General features: G+C 43.3%; 1 protein-coding gene across 1 annotated transcript in view; it reads left to right on the top strand.

Moving 5' to 3' along the window:
• Positions 1 to 4,726, top strand: part of LLGL2 (LLGL scribble cell polarity complex component 2) — a 33,727-nt gene extending 29,001 nt beyond the window's left edge. Inside the window, exons 20-26 of the mRNA XM_049812170.1 lie at positions 18 to 282; positions 1,004 to 1,157; positions 1,802 to 1,839; positions 2,314 to 2,361; positions 2,861 to 2,903; positions 3,631 to 3,692; positions 4,086 to 4,726. Of these exons, the coding sequence (XP_049668127.1) occupies positions 18 to 282; positions 1,004 to 1,157; positions 1,802 to 1,839; positions 2,314 to 2,361; positions 2,861 to 2,903; positions 3,631 to 3,692; positions 4,086 to 4,093 (618 nt within the window). The 3' untranslated portion in view covers positions 4,094 to 4,726. The remainder of the gene's footprint in view (positions 1 to 17; positions 283 to 1,003; positions 1,158 to 1,801; positions 1,840 to 2,313; positions 2,362 to 2,860; positions 2,904 to 3,630; positions 3,693 to 4,085) is intronic.
• Positions 4,727 to 17,336: the final 12,610 nt, after the last annotated feature.

Below are 17,336 nucleotides of genomic sequence, written 5' to 3'. Positions count from 1 at the left end.
CTTGTTTCTATCGACAGGTATTCACATTACCCAAGGTTAGCTCCAAACTGAAGCTCAAGCTGACAGCCCTGGAAGGCTGTAGGGTACGAAAGGTGACGGTTGCAAACTTTGGCAGCTGCAAGACTGATGATTACAGTGAGAATGACCTGGCTGTCCTGACTAACCTGGGAGACATTCAGATTATCTCACTGCCCTTCCTCAAGTTACAGATCCGCTACCCTTGCATCCGCAAAGAGGATGTGAGTGGCATTGCATCCTGTGTCTTCACCAAATATGGTCAAGGTAAGGTGTGCTTCTCCCTAATTGTCTACCCCTGTTGTGTGTTTGAGATAATTGAAAAGGGTTTATAGGGCTTAGTGTTTAGAACTGGCTGTGTATACATGTCAATATTACCTGAATATGTTCATTATAGGTTTCTGGCCAGTACCAGTTGTCAACAGGTACTGATGTGTGAATTAGCAGAAGCAGAAGTGAGTTTATTCCATTATTTTTAATGAATACAGTAGCTTTCAGCTAACAGGTTGGATGTGCCCCATAGGTAGCTTCCATGTGGCCGCCGTCCTCTTGTCCAGAGTCAAGAGGATGGCTCTCTTAGCAGCAGGCACTGGGGAAATGGCTGCACTGTGCCTCCTATACATGCCTGTGGCTCAACACTTAAATTGTAAAACTGGGATCTGACACTCTATGGCTGCTGAAGGTGGATCACTGCTTTGTGGTTTGGTTTTTACATCTTTCTATGCTGCTTTTCATAAGTGCCAGCACAGGACAATACAATTATCTCTCAGCATAAACTTAAATTGCCCAGTCTCTAGGTTAACCAATCCTTGGGAAACTGGGGTAATATCTTCCTCAATGATTCCTCCTCATTTACATAGGAGGAAGTGCAAACCCTTTCTGCCAAACATAGAGGATGCTTAGATATGTTCTTTTTTTGGATCACCTCTAGTTCTGGAACTGTATTCTTGGACTTGAGAATTGCTTATAAATTCCCAATCATCTCTAGGTTTCTATCTGATCTCACCGTCGGAGTTTGAGAGGTTTTCCCTTTCTACTAAATGGTTAGTGGAGCCCCGGTGCGTTGTGGACATGCCAGAAGTTACAAGCAACAATCATGTACACAACAAGTCTGGCATGGAGAATGCTGTAAGAAAATCCAGGTAAAGTCTGTAAAACTCTTGCACACTGACTGTGTCTGAGTAGTGAGATCTACTCGACTGTTTCCAACAAATTATTTTATAGAGAATGTCATCTTTCACAAAAAAAAAGACTTTGAAGTCTTTTTTAATAACATTTCTAGATGGATTGGCATGAGGAAATGTAACCTTCTCCCTGATGGTTTTACTACTTGTAGTACAGTACAGTCCTTCGGTGGGACAAATTAGTGAAGCACTGGAATTGGTATCCCTAAGCTAGAGTCATAAACTGTAAGCTCTGGCTTGCTTTACTTGTTCCCTAATGATGTGTTTTACTGACACCTGACTCTTGCATACTTCAGGGGCTGTGTGTTACTGATGAGGCTGAACTGTTGCTGTGTGAAGGGAAACCCAGTGTTCCTCCTCTCCTCTTGGAACATCAGTGAATAACAGTAGATCTGACACTCATGGAGATCCTATAGGAATCTTATTCCAAAAGTTCAGAAAAGGTTTCTGGTGCTTGCAGACTTCTGCATCACCAACATGTGATGAAGCCCTTCTTACATCCTTGTTCAACAAACAATTTAGCTGCCAACAGTATACATGAATTCTCTGCACCTCTATGCCTCAGAGTCAGTGTTTATTTTCTGCCTCCTTTCCTTTTCTAGGGGATCAGGAAGGAGTTCGGGTGACTATGGAGAAGATGGTAAGCAAGAAATAATTGCAGTAAATGTAGCATGGTGATGTGTAAACCCTGAAACATCTTTCCTGTTGCTACAGTTGATATTCTCTAAGAAAGGGGAAAGTAAGGAGAGACATGAGGGAAACATTGTGACCTGCCTGCAGGCAGTAGTTGCTAGCTCTAAAGTAAGTTGCATGTGGTAAGAGAGCCTTGAAAGAATAGGATGTAGTTCCTGCTGGAAGAAAGAGGCTGTGGGAAGATAGGGTCTGAAATTACAGATGAGATCTTCTGTTAGCCAAACTAGTATTGCTGGAAAATACAATTCAGTATGTGCGAGGCTTTAAGGATTAGTTGTGAAGCATTCAGTAAAGTAAAAATGTACTTAGTGGGGAAAAAAAAATAAATCCAGTTCTACTGTAGGTTTCCAAAACTGCACATATTTCATGAAAAGGGGAAAATATTGTTGGGTAACAGCTGTTTTTCTCCTCTTTTTTTTAGAAAGGAAGTCTGAGAGGCTGATGGAACATGCCTTACTGAATGATGAAAGTGAGTGAGATGAAGTCTTGCTACTGACAGGGCAGGTGCCTTTCTGGGAGGGAAAAGAAGAAAGCTGCTGGGAATTTTGTGGGTTCCAGTCCTTGGTTCCAAGGGATCTGCAATTACACAAGACTGGTAGAAATACTGGGTTTTCATGAATCAGTAGAAGTGAGGTGTTGGACAGATAGTCATGCCCTCAGGCTGGGGTTGTTCCACATAGCTGCATTTGCTGTGATAAGAGAAGGGTCTTTATTTTCCAGTAGGACTTGTGTAAAATGACAGCTGGAGCAGAGTGTTCCTTTGGGGCTCTGGCAAATGACTGCTTCAGTCCTTTATGCCAGCCTGTTCAGTAAAAACCTGGTACTGTTGAAGAGGCAGGTCTGACCTCTTGTGTTGTGGGAGGCAGGTTTTAAAGGCTATTCAGCCAGGAGGTGGAATGTGTCTAGGCTGCTGCCCGAAAGCAGATCTCCACTGGTTTGGCTCACTGCTTTAACTCTCTGCTTTCCAGAAGTCCTGAAGGAGATCCAGAGTACTCTGGAAGGGGGCAGAGGGTGAGTATCAACCAACTTCTGTTCCTAGTGGGTGGGGCTGGCAAGGGAGGGCATTTCTAGTTGGAAAGCAGGGGGATGCCCAACATGATGGCAGGGATCCTTGTGCTAGAATCTGGTCACATATGTGTCCCACAAACTACCAAAGGACAATAGTAAGAGAGAGGCAGGTTCTTTCACGTGTTGTCCCTTGACATTTTTTTAATGAATAATGCTTTGTCTCTTTCTCTCCGAAAAGCAGGAGAGATCACATTCCCACATCCCAAAGGAACAGGACTCTGAGTATTCGCATACAGGTTTCTATTCATGTCAACCCATACTGATCTAAGGGCAGGCCATATGGGCTTAGTTGGACGAGGATGGGACTCTGGAGTTTTAATCTGGCTTGAAACTGTCACTTGGACATGTTCAGTATCTCTGCTCCCATTCTGTCTATACAATAGAGCTAAGCTACCACCGTGGGTGCGGGGCTTTATCTTGTCTCCCTAGAATACTGATGTTCAGGTGACAGGGGCTACGGAAGTGTAGACAAAGGACTACTGTTTGCAACGGATGCAGGAAGCTTGGTGGGATTGGTAACTGCTGGTGTGTAAGGATAAGTGACTGCCTGACATGCTCTGCTGTGCGCGCTTCCTCTGGACACTACCTAATCCTCGTCTTCTGTCAGCAGCTGGGAGTGGATGGGATGATACTGCATTGCAATAATGAATCTTTTCTTGTGTCATTGCAGGAGCTATGCAGAAAGAAATTTGGCAAGAAGTCCATTAGGACACGGACTAAGTAATGGAGGAGGTAGGTGAGGCTAAGGATATTTCAGGCCCAGTGAGACAGCCGAAGGAAGCAGAAAGTAGAATGACGTTTCTTTATAAAATTCAGCTTGTTTAAATGGTTTGCAATAGTGCAGAACTGTGGCCTGAATTTTCAGGATGGCAATCTGCAGACTGAGTGAAGTACTAGCACTGTTCAGCACCTTGTGCCACATGAGTAAATATGCTGCATCAGCTTTAAAGGAAGAGCTAAAAATCCTTTGAAGGCTCCTGCTTAACTCTTAGCCTTACCAGAAAGCAAGCTAGAGAGGTAGCTAGAGCTCACAGCAATAATCTGTTGAGTATATCAACTCATTAGCTCTCATTAGCTTTCAACTTCTGTTTTCTAAAATGGCTCTTGCATTCCTCTATCCCAAAGCAGATTGACCAGAATTCATCAAGGACTTTCTGGCATTGGATTGAGTGCCATAACACTACTGATTGGGCTAACCGTCCGTGGGGAGAGGGCACCACTGCTCCCTGTATCGCAGGCTAGTGAGCTGCAACTTGCATGCATATGCATGCCTGCCTCTGCCTCCCCTTTTAGTGCCTCATTAGAGACATCTCCTCTTGGAGCCTGCCTTGCATTAGGACAGAAGTGGATCGCCAGGTCTGATGCACCACAAGCCTCTGAGTACATCTAACTTTTAAATGTTTGCACATTTCTCTTTTCTACTGGGCTGGATTTTAAATTATAAATGTTACTGCCTTGGTGCAGGATTTTAATAAACGCACACTGTTACCTCCAACTGGTTTAAAATTATTTTTTGTACAATTTTTTAAAATCTTATGGGTATTTCAGTTTTAACGGAAACATTTTAGAAATTTACTTTTTAAAAAAACCATTAAATAATATATGCTAGATTTCTGTTACTGCTGTATGTGGTATCTGAATGAGTAATTTTGGTTTTTATTTGTTATGGTACTGTTAACTAGCTTTATGGATTTGGGTAGAATCTATTTTTGTAGCCATTCAAATCAGAGGAAAACTAATTGAACTTGATTTTTGTTTCAACGCTACATTGCTCTTTTTTGGAAATAAAACTCTGAATTCCCTTTTGTGATCCTTGTCTGCTCATATCTATTCTTTCCATCAGCAGCTTCTTTCACATTGGCAACAAACAGGCTCATGCCCACTTACCCCTTGAAGAAGACCTGTCCCCCTCTGAGCTGTAGAGGCAAAGAGCACTCCTGGAGGTTAAGTGGCCTCATTTAAACAAGGTGGTGGTTTGGAGAAGATGCCTGTGGCAAGCAAACTGATTGTGTCACTGTCCTGCAATCCATACATCGTGTTGCCAGGAAAGGACACTGGTTCAGATTATAGTCCCTGGAAGGTGGTCTGCTAGCTTTCCTGAAATAACTTGGGTAATAACACACTGAAGGGAGAAACAGTTGATCTGGCAATGCTGCTGTACGAGTCAGCCAATGGATTTTGAATTTAAACTGGTGAAACTCTGCATAGAGCAGTTTGTTACCGTTTAATTTTTTTGATTCCTTTGTCCCTCACCTAACACCACTTTCTTCTTTTCCAGCTAAGAAAAAAATCAGAGCATTCTCTGATTTCTCTCCTCTAACTTGCTTGTTAGCACTATGAGAGTCGGGGAGAAAGCACTAAATGCTCCCAGACTAGATGCTGAGCTGTCATCCTTGACATGCTTTGGAAACCTCTCCTTGGAAGTCTTCTTGGTTTGGGCTGCTCTGTCTTTATCTTCCTGAGCAAGGCGGAGGCATCCTTTGTCTCCTGGAGTACTAGGGTGACACTTTCTGTTCTGCAGGAGAATATGGTTGCAGAGTTGCTGTTGCTCAGGTGGTGTTTCAGGCACCCTTCCTTCTAGAAGTATTAGTATCTCCTTTGAGACTTAATTTATTGCTAATGAGGTTTCAGAGTACCTTCTCTCTGACTCAGTGTGGTCTGACAAAGTAGTTTCCATTTCCTTATTTCTACTAGCTTCATTATTTCCTTGTTTCTATTGCTGCAGGATTGAGGCTAACAGAAAAGTGGCCTGCTGCTTTCTACCTCTTGTGCCAGGCACTGATGCTGCAAATTTACAGGAAGTTGTGGTTTAATCAGCAGCTTCTGAGCTGGTGTGATCCTGTGCATGTGTATCATCCTGGTGCACCCAGCTGCTTCTTTCTGCTCCTTGCAGATGGACTGATTCTAATGCCTTTTCTGAGTATTTCATTTGCTGGCAGGCTTGGGGTAAATGGCATGGCAGTTCTGCTCAGAAAGGGCAGAAGCAATTTATAACTTCTCCCCATTTTCACCCACATAACTTGAAAAATCTACTGGGTCCGCTGAAAAAGACAAGTCACAAATGCTGTCATAATTCGTACACCTTAAAGTGAATTTAGATTTGAAAACAAAACATATTTATCCAGGCTTCTTGTTATTTTCCTTAAAGCATAAACCAGACTGTTAATGGGATTGAGTAGTTTAGGATGTGTGGTAATATATGGCAGATTTTTCCTAGCAATGCTTTGAAACCTACAGCTGAAGGATTCATTGGAGTAAGCTGCTTGACTTAATTGTTGTGAGCAGAGGCATTAAGAATCCTTTTAGAGCTGCTGTGCCTAAAATGCAGGAGAAATAGCAAAGGGGCAAAGCAGGGGAAGCCTGGAACTCATGTGTTGTGCTTTCAATTATATTCTGAGCTGAGCAGGAGAGGATGGAAAGGCTTGTGACATTCAGAATTAGGGTGTATTTTTTGTGCTGTCAGAAAACCACTAGCAAGTAGAATCAATGATGGAGTGAGATGTTCATGAAGGATGGAGTCTTCAGTGAACGTCTGTAAGCAGCTTTTGAATGTAATGGGGAAAAAAATCCCTCTGCATCTCTTCCTTTACAGGAATTGCCTTTTGAGCCTTGCTCTTACCCTTAGTCTGCCCATCAGCTGACAGTAATAATAATAGCCTGTTTCTGATCAGTGGATTCAGCTGCTGCCAAACTCCTTAAGTTTTGTGCCTATGTCTACTTTTCACTTGAACTCTCCTTGTCTGGGATCTCGTAGAAGCTTGCTGTCTCCGAGAGCTAATGCTTAATGCTTGGAAGCACTCTGAGGGCTCATTGGCCCTTATTAATGTTACTGCCAGTCAGGCTTTGGCAGTGCTCTCCCCTTCTGCTTTATGCAGTCTTATTGGGGTCTGGCACTGTAAAGTGCCCCTTCACTGCAGGAGCTGAGCTGCTGTTAACACTGGCTGCCAGTGCTTGAAAAAAAATCCTTTCTTATAGCCACGCTGGCAGCATGTTCCCTAACCATTGCAGACCTGTTTCTCTGCAGAGGGGAAAGTCTTGGATCACAACTAAAGAACAACCCAAATTTTCCACATCTGAATACACATACTGGGTACCTAATATGGGACACTGTTTTATAGTGGCCTGAGTTTTAGGTCAAATGCTTTCTTGTAATGTGAGCTCTTTTATAGGGTTGCGTCTGTGGTGCCAAGATTCTCTAGTCCTAGAAAAGCTTGGCCTGAGCCTCTTTTTTTCCCCAATAGTAATGCAAGCTTTCCTGAAATGTTTAGCAACTGAATGTTTGCTGAATTTGTCTAATGATTCTATTAGAAGAACATAATGTTGGAAGGAAAAGTACTTTTCATCTTAGTCATAAGGCCAGAGGCTTGTCTGGTTAGTGAGAGAATGAAATTTTTTTACAGCTTAATTGGTCTGTTTCTTAGAATATGGTTTGTATCTAGTGCAGCTAGAATAAATGCATGCCTGGACCGTAATCCTAAATTCAGCCTGCAAAGCACGTCACTGCCTATGTGGCCTCATGAATTGGGATGTCTTTAATAAGAGCAGGACTGGGATCTGGTGTTGAATTGGCATGGCTGAAGAATGAGACAGACTTTAGTGGAAGTTTTCTTCTAAAGCCCAACAGTCCTTGCTAAACCACATTGTTTGACTTGGTGATCTCTCTCAAGCAAAGGCTAAAGTTGTGTTGCAAATGTAGCTGATTCCCTGAGGTAAGCCAGCTGGAGAAGACTGATTTCTTCAGTAGCTGCCACAAGCCCTTGGTCACAGAAAACTTGATGCCTTCACTGTCAGCCACAAGCCCCAAGTGCTTGGATTATTGCTATGCAGCAAGCACATCAACCTCTTCCCCTGACATGATGATGACAAGGTGTTTGGCAAGCTTTCCATATTAGGTGCAATTTAGAAGGGGACTAGCAAAACCCAATGTGAAAACGCTGCTGTAGCAATAAGATGGCCCTTGAGATCATCCTGCTGTTGATTAATTTGTTCCAACTGTTGCCTGGGTAGAAATGGTCCCTCTCAAGCAGAGTCCCTTGCCAAACATGTCTGGATAGTGGTTTCTGGTTGAGGAAGGGCCTTTTCTTCATGCTGTGCCTGTGGAGGTAGGTAGACTGAGGTGGCCTGGAGTTGTCTGGTGGCAGTTGCAAGCTCTACGATGATAATAGTAAATGGTTGCAGGGAAAGGGGATTTTCTCCATTTAAACTACTTTATCCTTTAGTTAGTCTTCCCTGTGGCATGGGAAGTAAGCAACTGAAGTAAATGCTCTTCTCGGTGCAAATGGTCATCTTCCACTGACTGGCTGTGTGTAGCCGCAAGACTGCATAGGCTTCCATGTCAGGAGAGAGGGCTGAGGCCACAGCTGGATGTCAGCGGAGAGGGGTGAGTTTCTTCCCTTCTTGGCTCGATGCTCCACAGCCACCCGAGAGGTGAGTCTTCATTGCTTTTTATGCTTCCTGTCACTATGGCCTCTGTTGAGAGACGTGTTTCTCGAGTGGGAGGACTGAACCTGCCCTCTCACAGCTGTTGCAGGGTCTCAGCCCTCTCCTGCTTCGCCTCCGAGCCGTGACAGCCGTGAGCTAAGGGGTCTGACGGTGCTTTAGGGAAAATGCTTCGCCTCAAGCGCTGTGCGCCCGGCTCCCTGCCGCCCTCCCCGGCGGCTCTGCCTTCGCCTCAGAGCGGGACGCGGCGCCTTTTCCCGCCCTTTCCCCCCTCTGGCCGAGGCGGCAGAGGGCGCTGCCGTCCGCCATGGCCGTTCCTGTCAGGCGGCTCTGCGCAGAGCAGCGGGAGTGTCCTTAGGACAGCTTGCCTGTGCATGCGGGCCATGGCACTGTCGGCTCTCTACGGGTGTGCCTTTAAAAAGTTTTGGGTTTTGTGGTAATGGTGGACCAAGGGCTACAGGAGTCCAGGGCAGTCCCAGGAAGCACTTTTGTACCCTAGAAACATGCTGATGTGTCCTGACCTGGGTGAGGTCCAGATGCTGTTCTTGGCTGCCACCATTGAATGAGTTCTGAGAATGGTGTAAATGCACGGAATACTCTACCTTCCTGACACTTTACCCTCAAGCTGGGCCCCAGAGTCCATCCCCTGGTCAGCAGAGGGTCAGCAATGCCGTTCCTTATACTGGCTTTGCAGCAACCTCTGCTTTTGCTGCCTAAAATAGGACTGTGAAAGCTACAAAGCAACAAAGGAGGGAGATGGGAAATTCAAGCAAGTGGTCTCTTCCACCACCAGCTCTGAGCAGAAAAGGAGACTGCCCTGGTGCTGGCAAAAGTCATACCTGCAAGGTCAGTCAGCTGTGCCAGGGACTCCAGAGGGACTGACTTTCTTGTAATGAAACGTGGTTGTGTAAACAAACTCCTCATTTTCCTCTTGCATCTCATGAAGGTGTGTTTTTTATAAGTGTTGGCTGAACTCTGGGGATGATAGGAGGAGGGTTGCTGGGAGCACAACAAAGGCAGGAGAGCTAAAAGGCTCCCTCCACTTGTGGCCTGTTTCAGTAGAGAGGAAAGTAGCTAAAAAGGTACTTTGATGTGCGTCTGTTACCACTGCACACTTCTTCCCCAGCTAAATGCATAGAGACTGCTGCTCTCCAGCTCTTTTGTGTCTAGAGCTAATTTATATTTTAAAATGGCTTTTTGGTGAGGGGGTTCTCTTTAAGATGAATGGTCCTCAACACATGCTGACAGCAGCAGGGAGAGTCATCCTAGGTAGGAAGGACCTGTATCTCCATAGGCAGAGCCCAGCCTGTCACTGACTCCTCCCCTTCAAAAGATATGGATCTCTATGCTTCTGTGGCAAATGACTCTGTATACTATGTGCTTATTCCTAAAGAAACTCTGAATGTTGTTCATTTGTTTAAAGTCAATCTCCTGTTCTCTGCTTAGTGCAGGGACTTCAAAAAATGAAGCTCCGATTCTGCTCACAGTCTCCTTCCTTAAAGGGAACGTAGCTTTATCAAATTGCTGTGCTGAGCCCTTGAAAAACAGGCTGAGCTTTTAAAAAAACCAAATCTGCTACACAAGGACATCTCTGAGTCAGCTGTTACAACTCAAGTCCTGATGCAGGTAAGAGTCCAAGGAAGCAGTAAATATGGCAGGTTCAAGTAAAGGCTTACTATTATTTTAGAACCTGCTAACTTAGGCAGTATATTGAGTTGAAAGTGGTTTAAGCTATTGCTGAGGGAGCTTTATTCCAAAGTGCAAAGTCTGAAGATTACTGGATTTGGAAGAGCATCTGTCCTGGTGGCCACAGGAGTGGAATTTGGGAGATGTATTCTTAAAGGGTATGATTTTTCTATAGACAAGTACATCCTCTTGTCTTTATTCTGACACAGATAAGAGCAGATGAAACACAGGCTTGTGACAAAAGGAGGTGTGATAGCCCTTAATTGGTTTGATGGCCTGTGACCGTTGTCACTGCTGTGACATTTTGCTCACAGTTCAGACCTAATGATATTTGCCTGTACCTTCATTATAGGAACATGTTTTGAATGCTAATGAAGAGTAATGAGGACTTAAAAAAAAATAATAAATCCATCTCAAGGAAATTCACTTCTATCAAGTTAGGCCTGTGAGGCACATTTTCTGGAAATAATAAAACTTAAGCACTTAAGTGGTAGTTACCTACCATGGAATTAACCTTTAAAAAAGACTGGTTTAATTTTATACTTAGTTGACCTTTTGGAGACTCCACAGCAGGTGGCAATGCCTCAGTCCTAAAGGCTTAGGAAGCACAGAAAGTCTTTACTAAAAAGCAGTCTTAGAGTCGAGGCACTATGACTTATGTCATGCAAAGTTCAGGGTCCATCCTGAAAAAGGCTTGTTTTGACTATAGTAAGTGGAACGTTAGAATTTCAAAGTGAAATAATATCATGTCATTTCTCTGAAGTGCATTGCACTTTCAAAGAGTCTAACCTTGGGTTGGATAGAAACCACTCGTAGTCTGTTTCAACTTTATTTAATGATGTTGCATAGGCAGATTCCTCCCTACTGTTCTCTGTGCCCATTCAGCTGTTACTTAGAGGTTGAGTTGTTAAACCATTAGAAAACCCTGTTTGAGGGTAAGATCGTAACCTAGCGATTTTTTTTTTTTAGCGCACAAGAAAAATGCTTGTTTCTCAGCAGCTATCATCACCACCATGAATGAATGTATCAGAGCTCCATGTGCCTCATTAGTTAATAACATGGGAAGCAGGTACCGTTAACACTGGTAGATTTTCTTTGACAAGAAGCAGTAGATAGTAGCTGTGATCTTTTCTTGTTTCATAAGACTGAACAGATTTTGTTCAGCAGTTTAACTTGCTCACTGATGTGCTTGTCTTAAGACTGCTTATGCACAGAAAGGAAACTTTCCATTAGAACATATACTGCATGGAAGTGACTCAAATTCTATAAATCATTTCCTTGTTAAGGTGATATCTATTGAGAGGTATTTATTACTTACGAGGCTATCTCCTGTGCATAGGGACGGATGAGACCTCTCATAAAATGAATGGGGATCTATCTACAGAAGATTAAGGAAATTAAATATCTGCAGTGGAATAGAGCATGAGGTACTGATAGGCTTGTTAATATTAAGTGGGAGAAAATGTTCTTCATCCTATAAAACAAATGGCAAGTTTTGGAGGCAATCCCCTTGAGAAGAGTCTGAGTGTGTCTTCTAGTGTCTGGCTAGGCAAACCACTCCGTTTTTCCCAGATCTTTGGTAGCAAAGCATGATAAGAGTATCTGTGCTTGCAATACTGTAAAGGCAATATAACAGGGCACAAAAAGCACAAGTGGCCCAATATCACACAAAAGTGTCTGTCATTCTACTATAGGATAATCTGCTTTTGACAGAGAATCTGTCAAAGTTTCAAACCCAAACCTTCTTCTAGGTACTCTAACCTCCCTGTACGCTCCTCCTTATTCCCTTCCAGAGCTTAGGAGCCCTAAAAGAGTTTCATATCTGTGGTGTTTCTGTTAAGAGCTGTTCTGCCCTCCTGTGTCACTTGTTCCTACTCCTTTTCTTCTCCTAGTACATATTTGTCCTTTTCAATTTTATTTTTAACTATGTTAAAATTTTGCTGAATCAGTCAACTGAACCAATGGCTTATGATCTTGCCTTATGATTTGGAGTAAGGGAATAATCAGCACAGGCAATTGCAGGCAAGCAGGTCCACTCATTTAAGAGGAAGCTCAGCGTTAGATCAACTAACCTGTAAGGTCAAATTGCACCAAAATAACCACCAGAACTGGTGCAAAGGAAACACCTGAGGAATATAGAAGACACTGGAAGGAAGGAGTGGCCCCTTTCAGATGGCAGTCTGTCATGGTTTAACCCCAGCTAGCAACTAGGCACCATGCAGCGGCTCGCTCACTTCCCTGCCATCCAGTGGGATGGGGGAGAGAATTGGTAAAAAAAAAAAAAAGTAAAACTCATGGGTTGAGGTAAAGACAGTTTAGTAGGACAGAAAGGAATATGATGATAATAATAATAATAGTAATAAAATAATTGGAATATACAAAGCAAGTGATGCATAATGCAATTGCTCACTGCTTGCTGACGGATACCGCTCTAGTTCCCAAGCAGCAATCTTCTGCCCCTGGGCCAAGTCCCCCCAGTTTATATACTAGGCATGACATCACATGATATGGATATCGCTTTAGCCAGTTTGGTTCAGCTGTCCTGGCTGTGTCCCCTCCCAACTCCTTGTGCCCCTCCAACCTTCTTGCTGGCTGAGCCTGAGAAACTGAAAAATCCTTGACTTAGTGTAAAAACTACTTAGCGACAACTGAAAACATCAGCGTGTTATCAACATACTTCTCATACTAAAGCCAAAACAACACTATACCAGCTACTAGAAAGAAAATTAACTCTATCCCAGGACACAGTCATAAAATCAGTTTAGCTGTAATATGAAACCTCCCCCTTAGCTGCGTAATTCCTTCTATCTTTATCTCTGCAGGCTTGTTAGCATCTGCTGGGGATTTTCAAATACCTGGGTGTAATCATTTCAGTCTGGACAATCTAACTTTCCACTTTGATTGTTTGATTTACACTTCTGGGGCTATGATGCTTTCTGCAGAGAAAGTAATTTCTCATGGGAGAACAGGCCCTGTGGGCAGCCACACACCAAGGCTGTAGCCCACACAATTGGAAAGTCTTGCATTCACATATAATTGGTTTGAAAACCAGTTCAAATCCTGGGCATTTCACTGACGCAGATGAATTCTGTATCAAACCCACAGTTCCCAGCTATGCAGAAAAGGGGAAGGGGAACAAGGACTGCTCCTTATTTGAGGCCACCCAAGCACCTCAGTGTGCCCAGTAAAAAGAAAGTATGATGGAATCACAGAGATCACATCCTTTTTAGTTATACTCTAGCTAGTACAGGATACAATAGCAGTGAAGATGCAGTAGAATAACACATGGGCCTGTTTGCTGATTTCTAGTCATGCCAGAGTTCCTGCTGTTGCCATTACTCTACTGGTTATTCACCGTTGTTACCTGCTCTGGTTACCAAACCAGGAAGATTAACGTTAGTACAGGCTTGCCTGGCCTTGCATCTTCAGTTTGCTCTCTTAAGACACTAGCTACAGAGGTAGGTCAGGGGATTAAAAGGAGAGAGCCTGAGCTGTGTCTTAGTACAGTGCAGAGTCTTTTGGCTCAGACCCAGATAAAGTCTGTCTCTCCAGCAGGGTGTAATACCATCTGTACAGTGTGTTGGTCTGTTGTTTTGGCTGACCTCTGGGTAGGGGCCATGGGATGCTGGCTTCCAGTGTAACAGGATCATCCAGTCTTATTGAATGGCAGACAATTGGGCAACAAAGTGCTCCTGAAATATTCAAGGAGGCTGTTTTAAACGTATGTAACTTAATTGTCTTGGTTTCTTCTTGCAGTCATGAATAGTTTATTTGGCTTCCTCAGGTTATTGCTGGGGAAGAGGACCTTGGAGACCTTCTAGCTCCTCTTAAAACAGCAGGCAGGAGAGAGCAGAGGCCTTACTGGTTTGAAGCAGTAGGAGGCCATGAATTCTCTCTCAATAGCCTCGGGTACAGGCTCAAGGGAGAATGTTTTCTGTCAGTATGAGGCAGCATGTGGTATAGAAGGAACAGAGCAGATATTTTATATTAATGCAATGAGACCTGGGGGAGGGGGGGACGACAACAAAAAAACAACAACACAAACTAGAGGAAGAAACTAGCTTTATGGGCTGCAGGACCCTGACTGGATTGTTAATTCTACTTGCTATAGAATGAAACCAAGAGAAGACTCTATTTATACATTTATCAAGTTTCATCTTAAAAATTGTTAGATATAACATTTCATTGTCCAGCCCTGCTACCTGAACTATTACCAAACAAACAAGGTGGTTGTGAATTTATGCAGTGTCATTTCTCTGCTCAATCATGACCAGTTTCTATTCTCTTATTCATGTGATTTAGCCATTCTTTAAAATTGAGTTACCTTCTTACCTCTCTTTTCTGCAATAGCATCAATGCTTTTATTTTATGTAGCAGACATAAGAATTTGCACTGAAAAGGTGGGTTTGATGTGTTACCACTCTTTAATAACATTTTAAAATAATAGTGGCTGAATACTAACTGAAAAGACATGGTATTTTGTGTAAATGAAGGAATCTTTAGGAAACTGGGGAGCCTTGTACTTTCTCAAGGAATGTAGCCTTGTGTTCCTTCCATCTGCTGCTGGATTCCCCACTCAAAGCAGTTTCTTTAAGGTAAAAGGGCTTTTAAGTCAGAGGACGTGGCCAGCTGGAAATTCCCCTTGGTACTGGGTAGCACATAGCCGGCGAAGCCAGTGTACTTCCCAGCTCCTTACTGCACCCAGCACTGCCTTCTCAACCCTGTGTGTCCAGACAAATGGTCAGAGAAGGGCAGTAAATTTGGAGCAGTGCAAACAAGATTTTAGTTCAAAAGATGACTTAAATGTCATTGCATGTACCAAATGTTGAAGGTGCTGTGCATGAGGGCAAGTTGTGTTGGTATTCATACACTTGTCTGAAGTGAATCTGTCTTGTTATTGAAGCAATGATTTGGGCAAAACTACATGGTAAATCAGTGGTTGAGGTGGGCATTGAACCCTAGTCTCAGGCCACAAACTCCACTGTCCAGTCTGCTCAGGGATCTAGAGCTGAAATCTGGAAACGTTTCATCTTGCCTAGTGCTTATGTCCTCCTCCCTTAAGATATGAACAAACTGCCAGCATCTTCCTAGGAGCACTTTAAAAGACAAACAAATGCAGTGTTTAGTTCATGCAGAGAATTCAGGTTAGAGGTGCTGAGGCAGACAGGCTTGAGACTGAGGTGGAGAGGGAATATTTGCACAGCATCAATTTAGCCTTTCTCATCTTGGTGTAGCTCAAAGCAGACAGTAGTCTGATAAGAAAGTAAATGTGATCAGTACCTTCATCTTGGTCATCCTCCTTGGGCAAAACCCAATCATACCATCTGAGACTGAGACTTCTGACAAATCAAAGAAATCAAAGAAACAGTGGGGTCCACTTCTGCCTTGGGTATACACAGCCTTGAAGAGGCTCCAGCTAATAATGACATAGAGTTTGTTAGAGTCACTTCCTCCTCAGGAACTGTGAAGGGTTGGATTTTTCAGAGAGGTTTCTCTTCCTCGCCATGCACACATTAGAAGTTTAGAGCTAAGAGGCCTGCGGCTTTTTTTCCAAGATTGGATAAGGAAGTCATGATCCAGATAACATCAGTCATTCTGGGCTTTATAAAAAAGATCTCTCTTTGCAGAGAGGGATAGAGAGTTATTTATAAATAATGAATAAAAGAACATGATGAAATAGTTAACTAAGGTGTTGCTCTACAGCCTCATTCTTATAAGCTACAAGAAGCAGCCCATCCAGTGACAGAAAGCTTAGGTAAAGTGTGTTTCTTAAGTTCTCCAGCACAGTGCCCAGTTTTTGAAGGCTCATCCACTAAGAAGCAAAGACAAAGTACAGTACATAACAGCCAGGGGGGTCTTGGAAGGAGATAGGAAAACAGGGTCCACCCAAACTAATGCTGTTAAGCATCTGATATCTTATCTTAACAACACTCATCACATTTTATGTTAGGGTCACTTGTTCTGGTTGCTGGCCACACCTGAGTTTATCTTGTTTAATCTCCAGCTCCTCTGGAAAACCTTTTTGGGAGGGGATAGGGGGTAGAAGGGGACTTTGCCTTGAAGAACCAGGGTCATCCTCAGAGTAGTTAAGTCCTGCATGACCATGCTGTCACTTCGCAACCTGGTGAGTGCAGAGGGAGACTGCATGTACAGAGTAGACTGTGCATTTGTGTTTGCCCTGTTACCTGCTCTCTTGAGAAAGACATAGGAAGGGGAAAACCATCACTGAATTAGACAGCAACGTTGCATGGACATAATCACCTGTTGCAAGTAATCTTGACCTGTCCGCAAAAGTTTTGTTTAAAGGGGATCATGGCTTTATTTGGAAATTCAAGTTGAAAGGAGAGTTAGTCATTCTGTTTGATTTGGACTGAGATTTAGGCATAATGAGGACAAAAATGGTGCCAGTTTTGCTGTCTTTTCAGTGCTGAGCTGGAAACTACTTTTCTGTTGTCAGCAGAGAGCTTGATATTGGCAAGGAGGAGAGAGCAGAGGCTGAGCTATCCATGCTTGGCTTCCTGAAATAAAACTCCAGGGATGCAGAAGAAAGAAGCCTATGATTTAATCCTTTTCACTAGCCTAAGCTCTTATTTAGATAGTAATCATGGTGCCTTGTCTGGTAGCCTCTTAGGTTATAGCAGACTTGTTTTGGTATTGGAAATGACCTCTCCTTTTCAGTCTTTCTTCAGAGATGTACCTAATCACACTACATCTGAGCCTGATTCTTGCCTAGCTGAAATCCCACCTCTTCTTTTATCCAAAACTCTGCCAACCAGCTGGTGATATTGCTGGTTGAAAAGTTCAAAGGTACCATGAGAAAGCTTGAATTATTGATGCCACTTTCCTTCCATATGCCTGTAATCAGCTGCTGTTTGGGCACAGCCCAGCCAGAATTGATGTTAGACTCCAAGGTTGGGCAGGCTTGCAAAGATGCTGGAACAGACTCCAGGCTGCAGGGAAACAAGGCACAGGAGAATGAATATGTTACTGTATACATGAATATGACCTATGATATGCCGTACTGAGAAGCTCACTGGAATCAGGACAGACAGCATAGGTATGTTGAAAAAGTTACTGTGCAGTGATAATGAAGGATCTGAGCAATTTGTACAGGTGAATGAAAATAGAAACTGTTAAGAATTAAGTTCCAAGCACTTCCCTTTAAGATTAAGAATTGTACTTTTTCCTCTGTATGAGTTGGGAGAAACCACTGTGTTTAGGGAAGATTAGATTCACTTCTCTACTAGTCTT

Source organism: Accipiter gentilis, chromosome 10 (assembly GCF_929443795.1).
Source record: "Accipiter gentilis chromosome 10, bAccGen1.1, whole genome shotgun sequence".
Taxonomy (NCBI): Eukaryota; Metazoa; Chordata; class Aves; order Accipitriformes; family Accipitridae; genus Astur; species Astur gentilis.
Note: the sequence above shows the minus strand (reverse complement) of the source record. Positions and strands in the feature narration are given on the sequence as shown.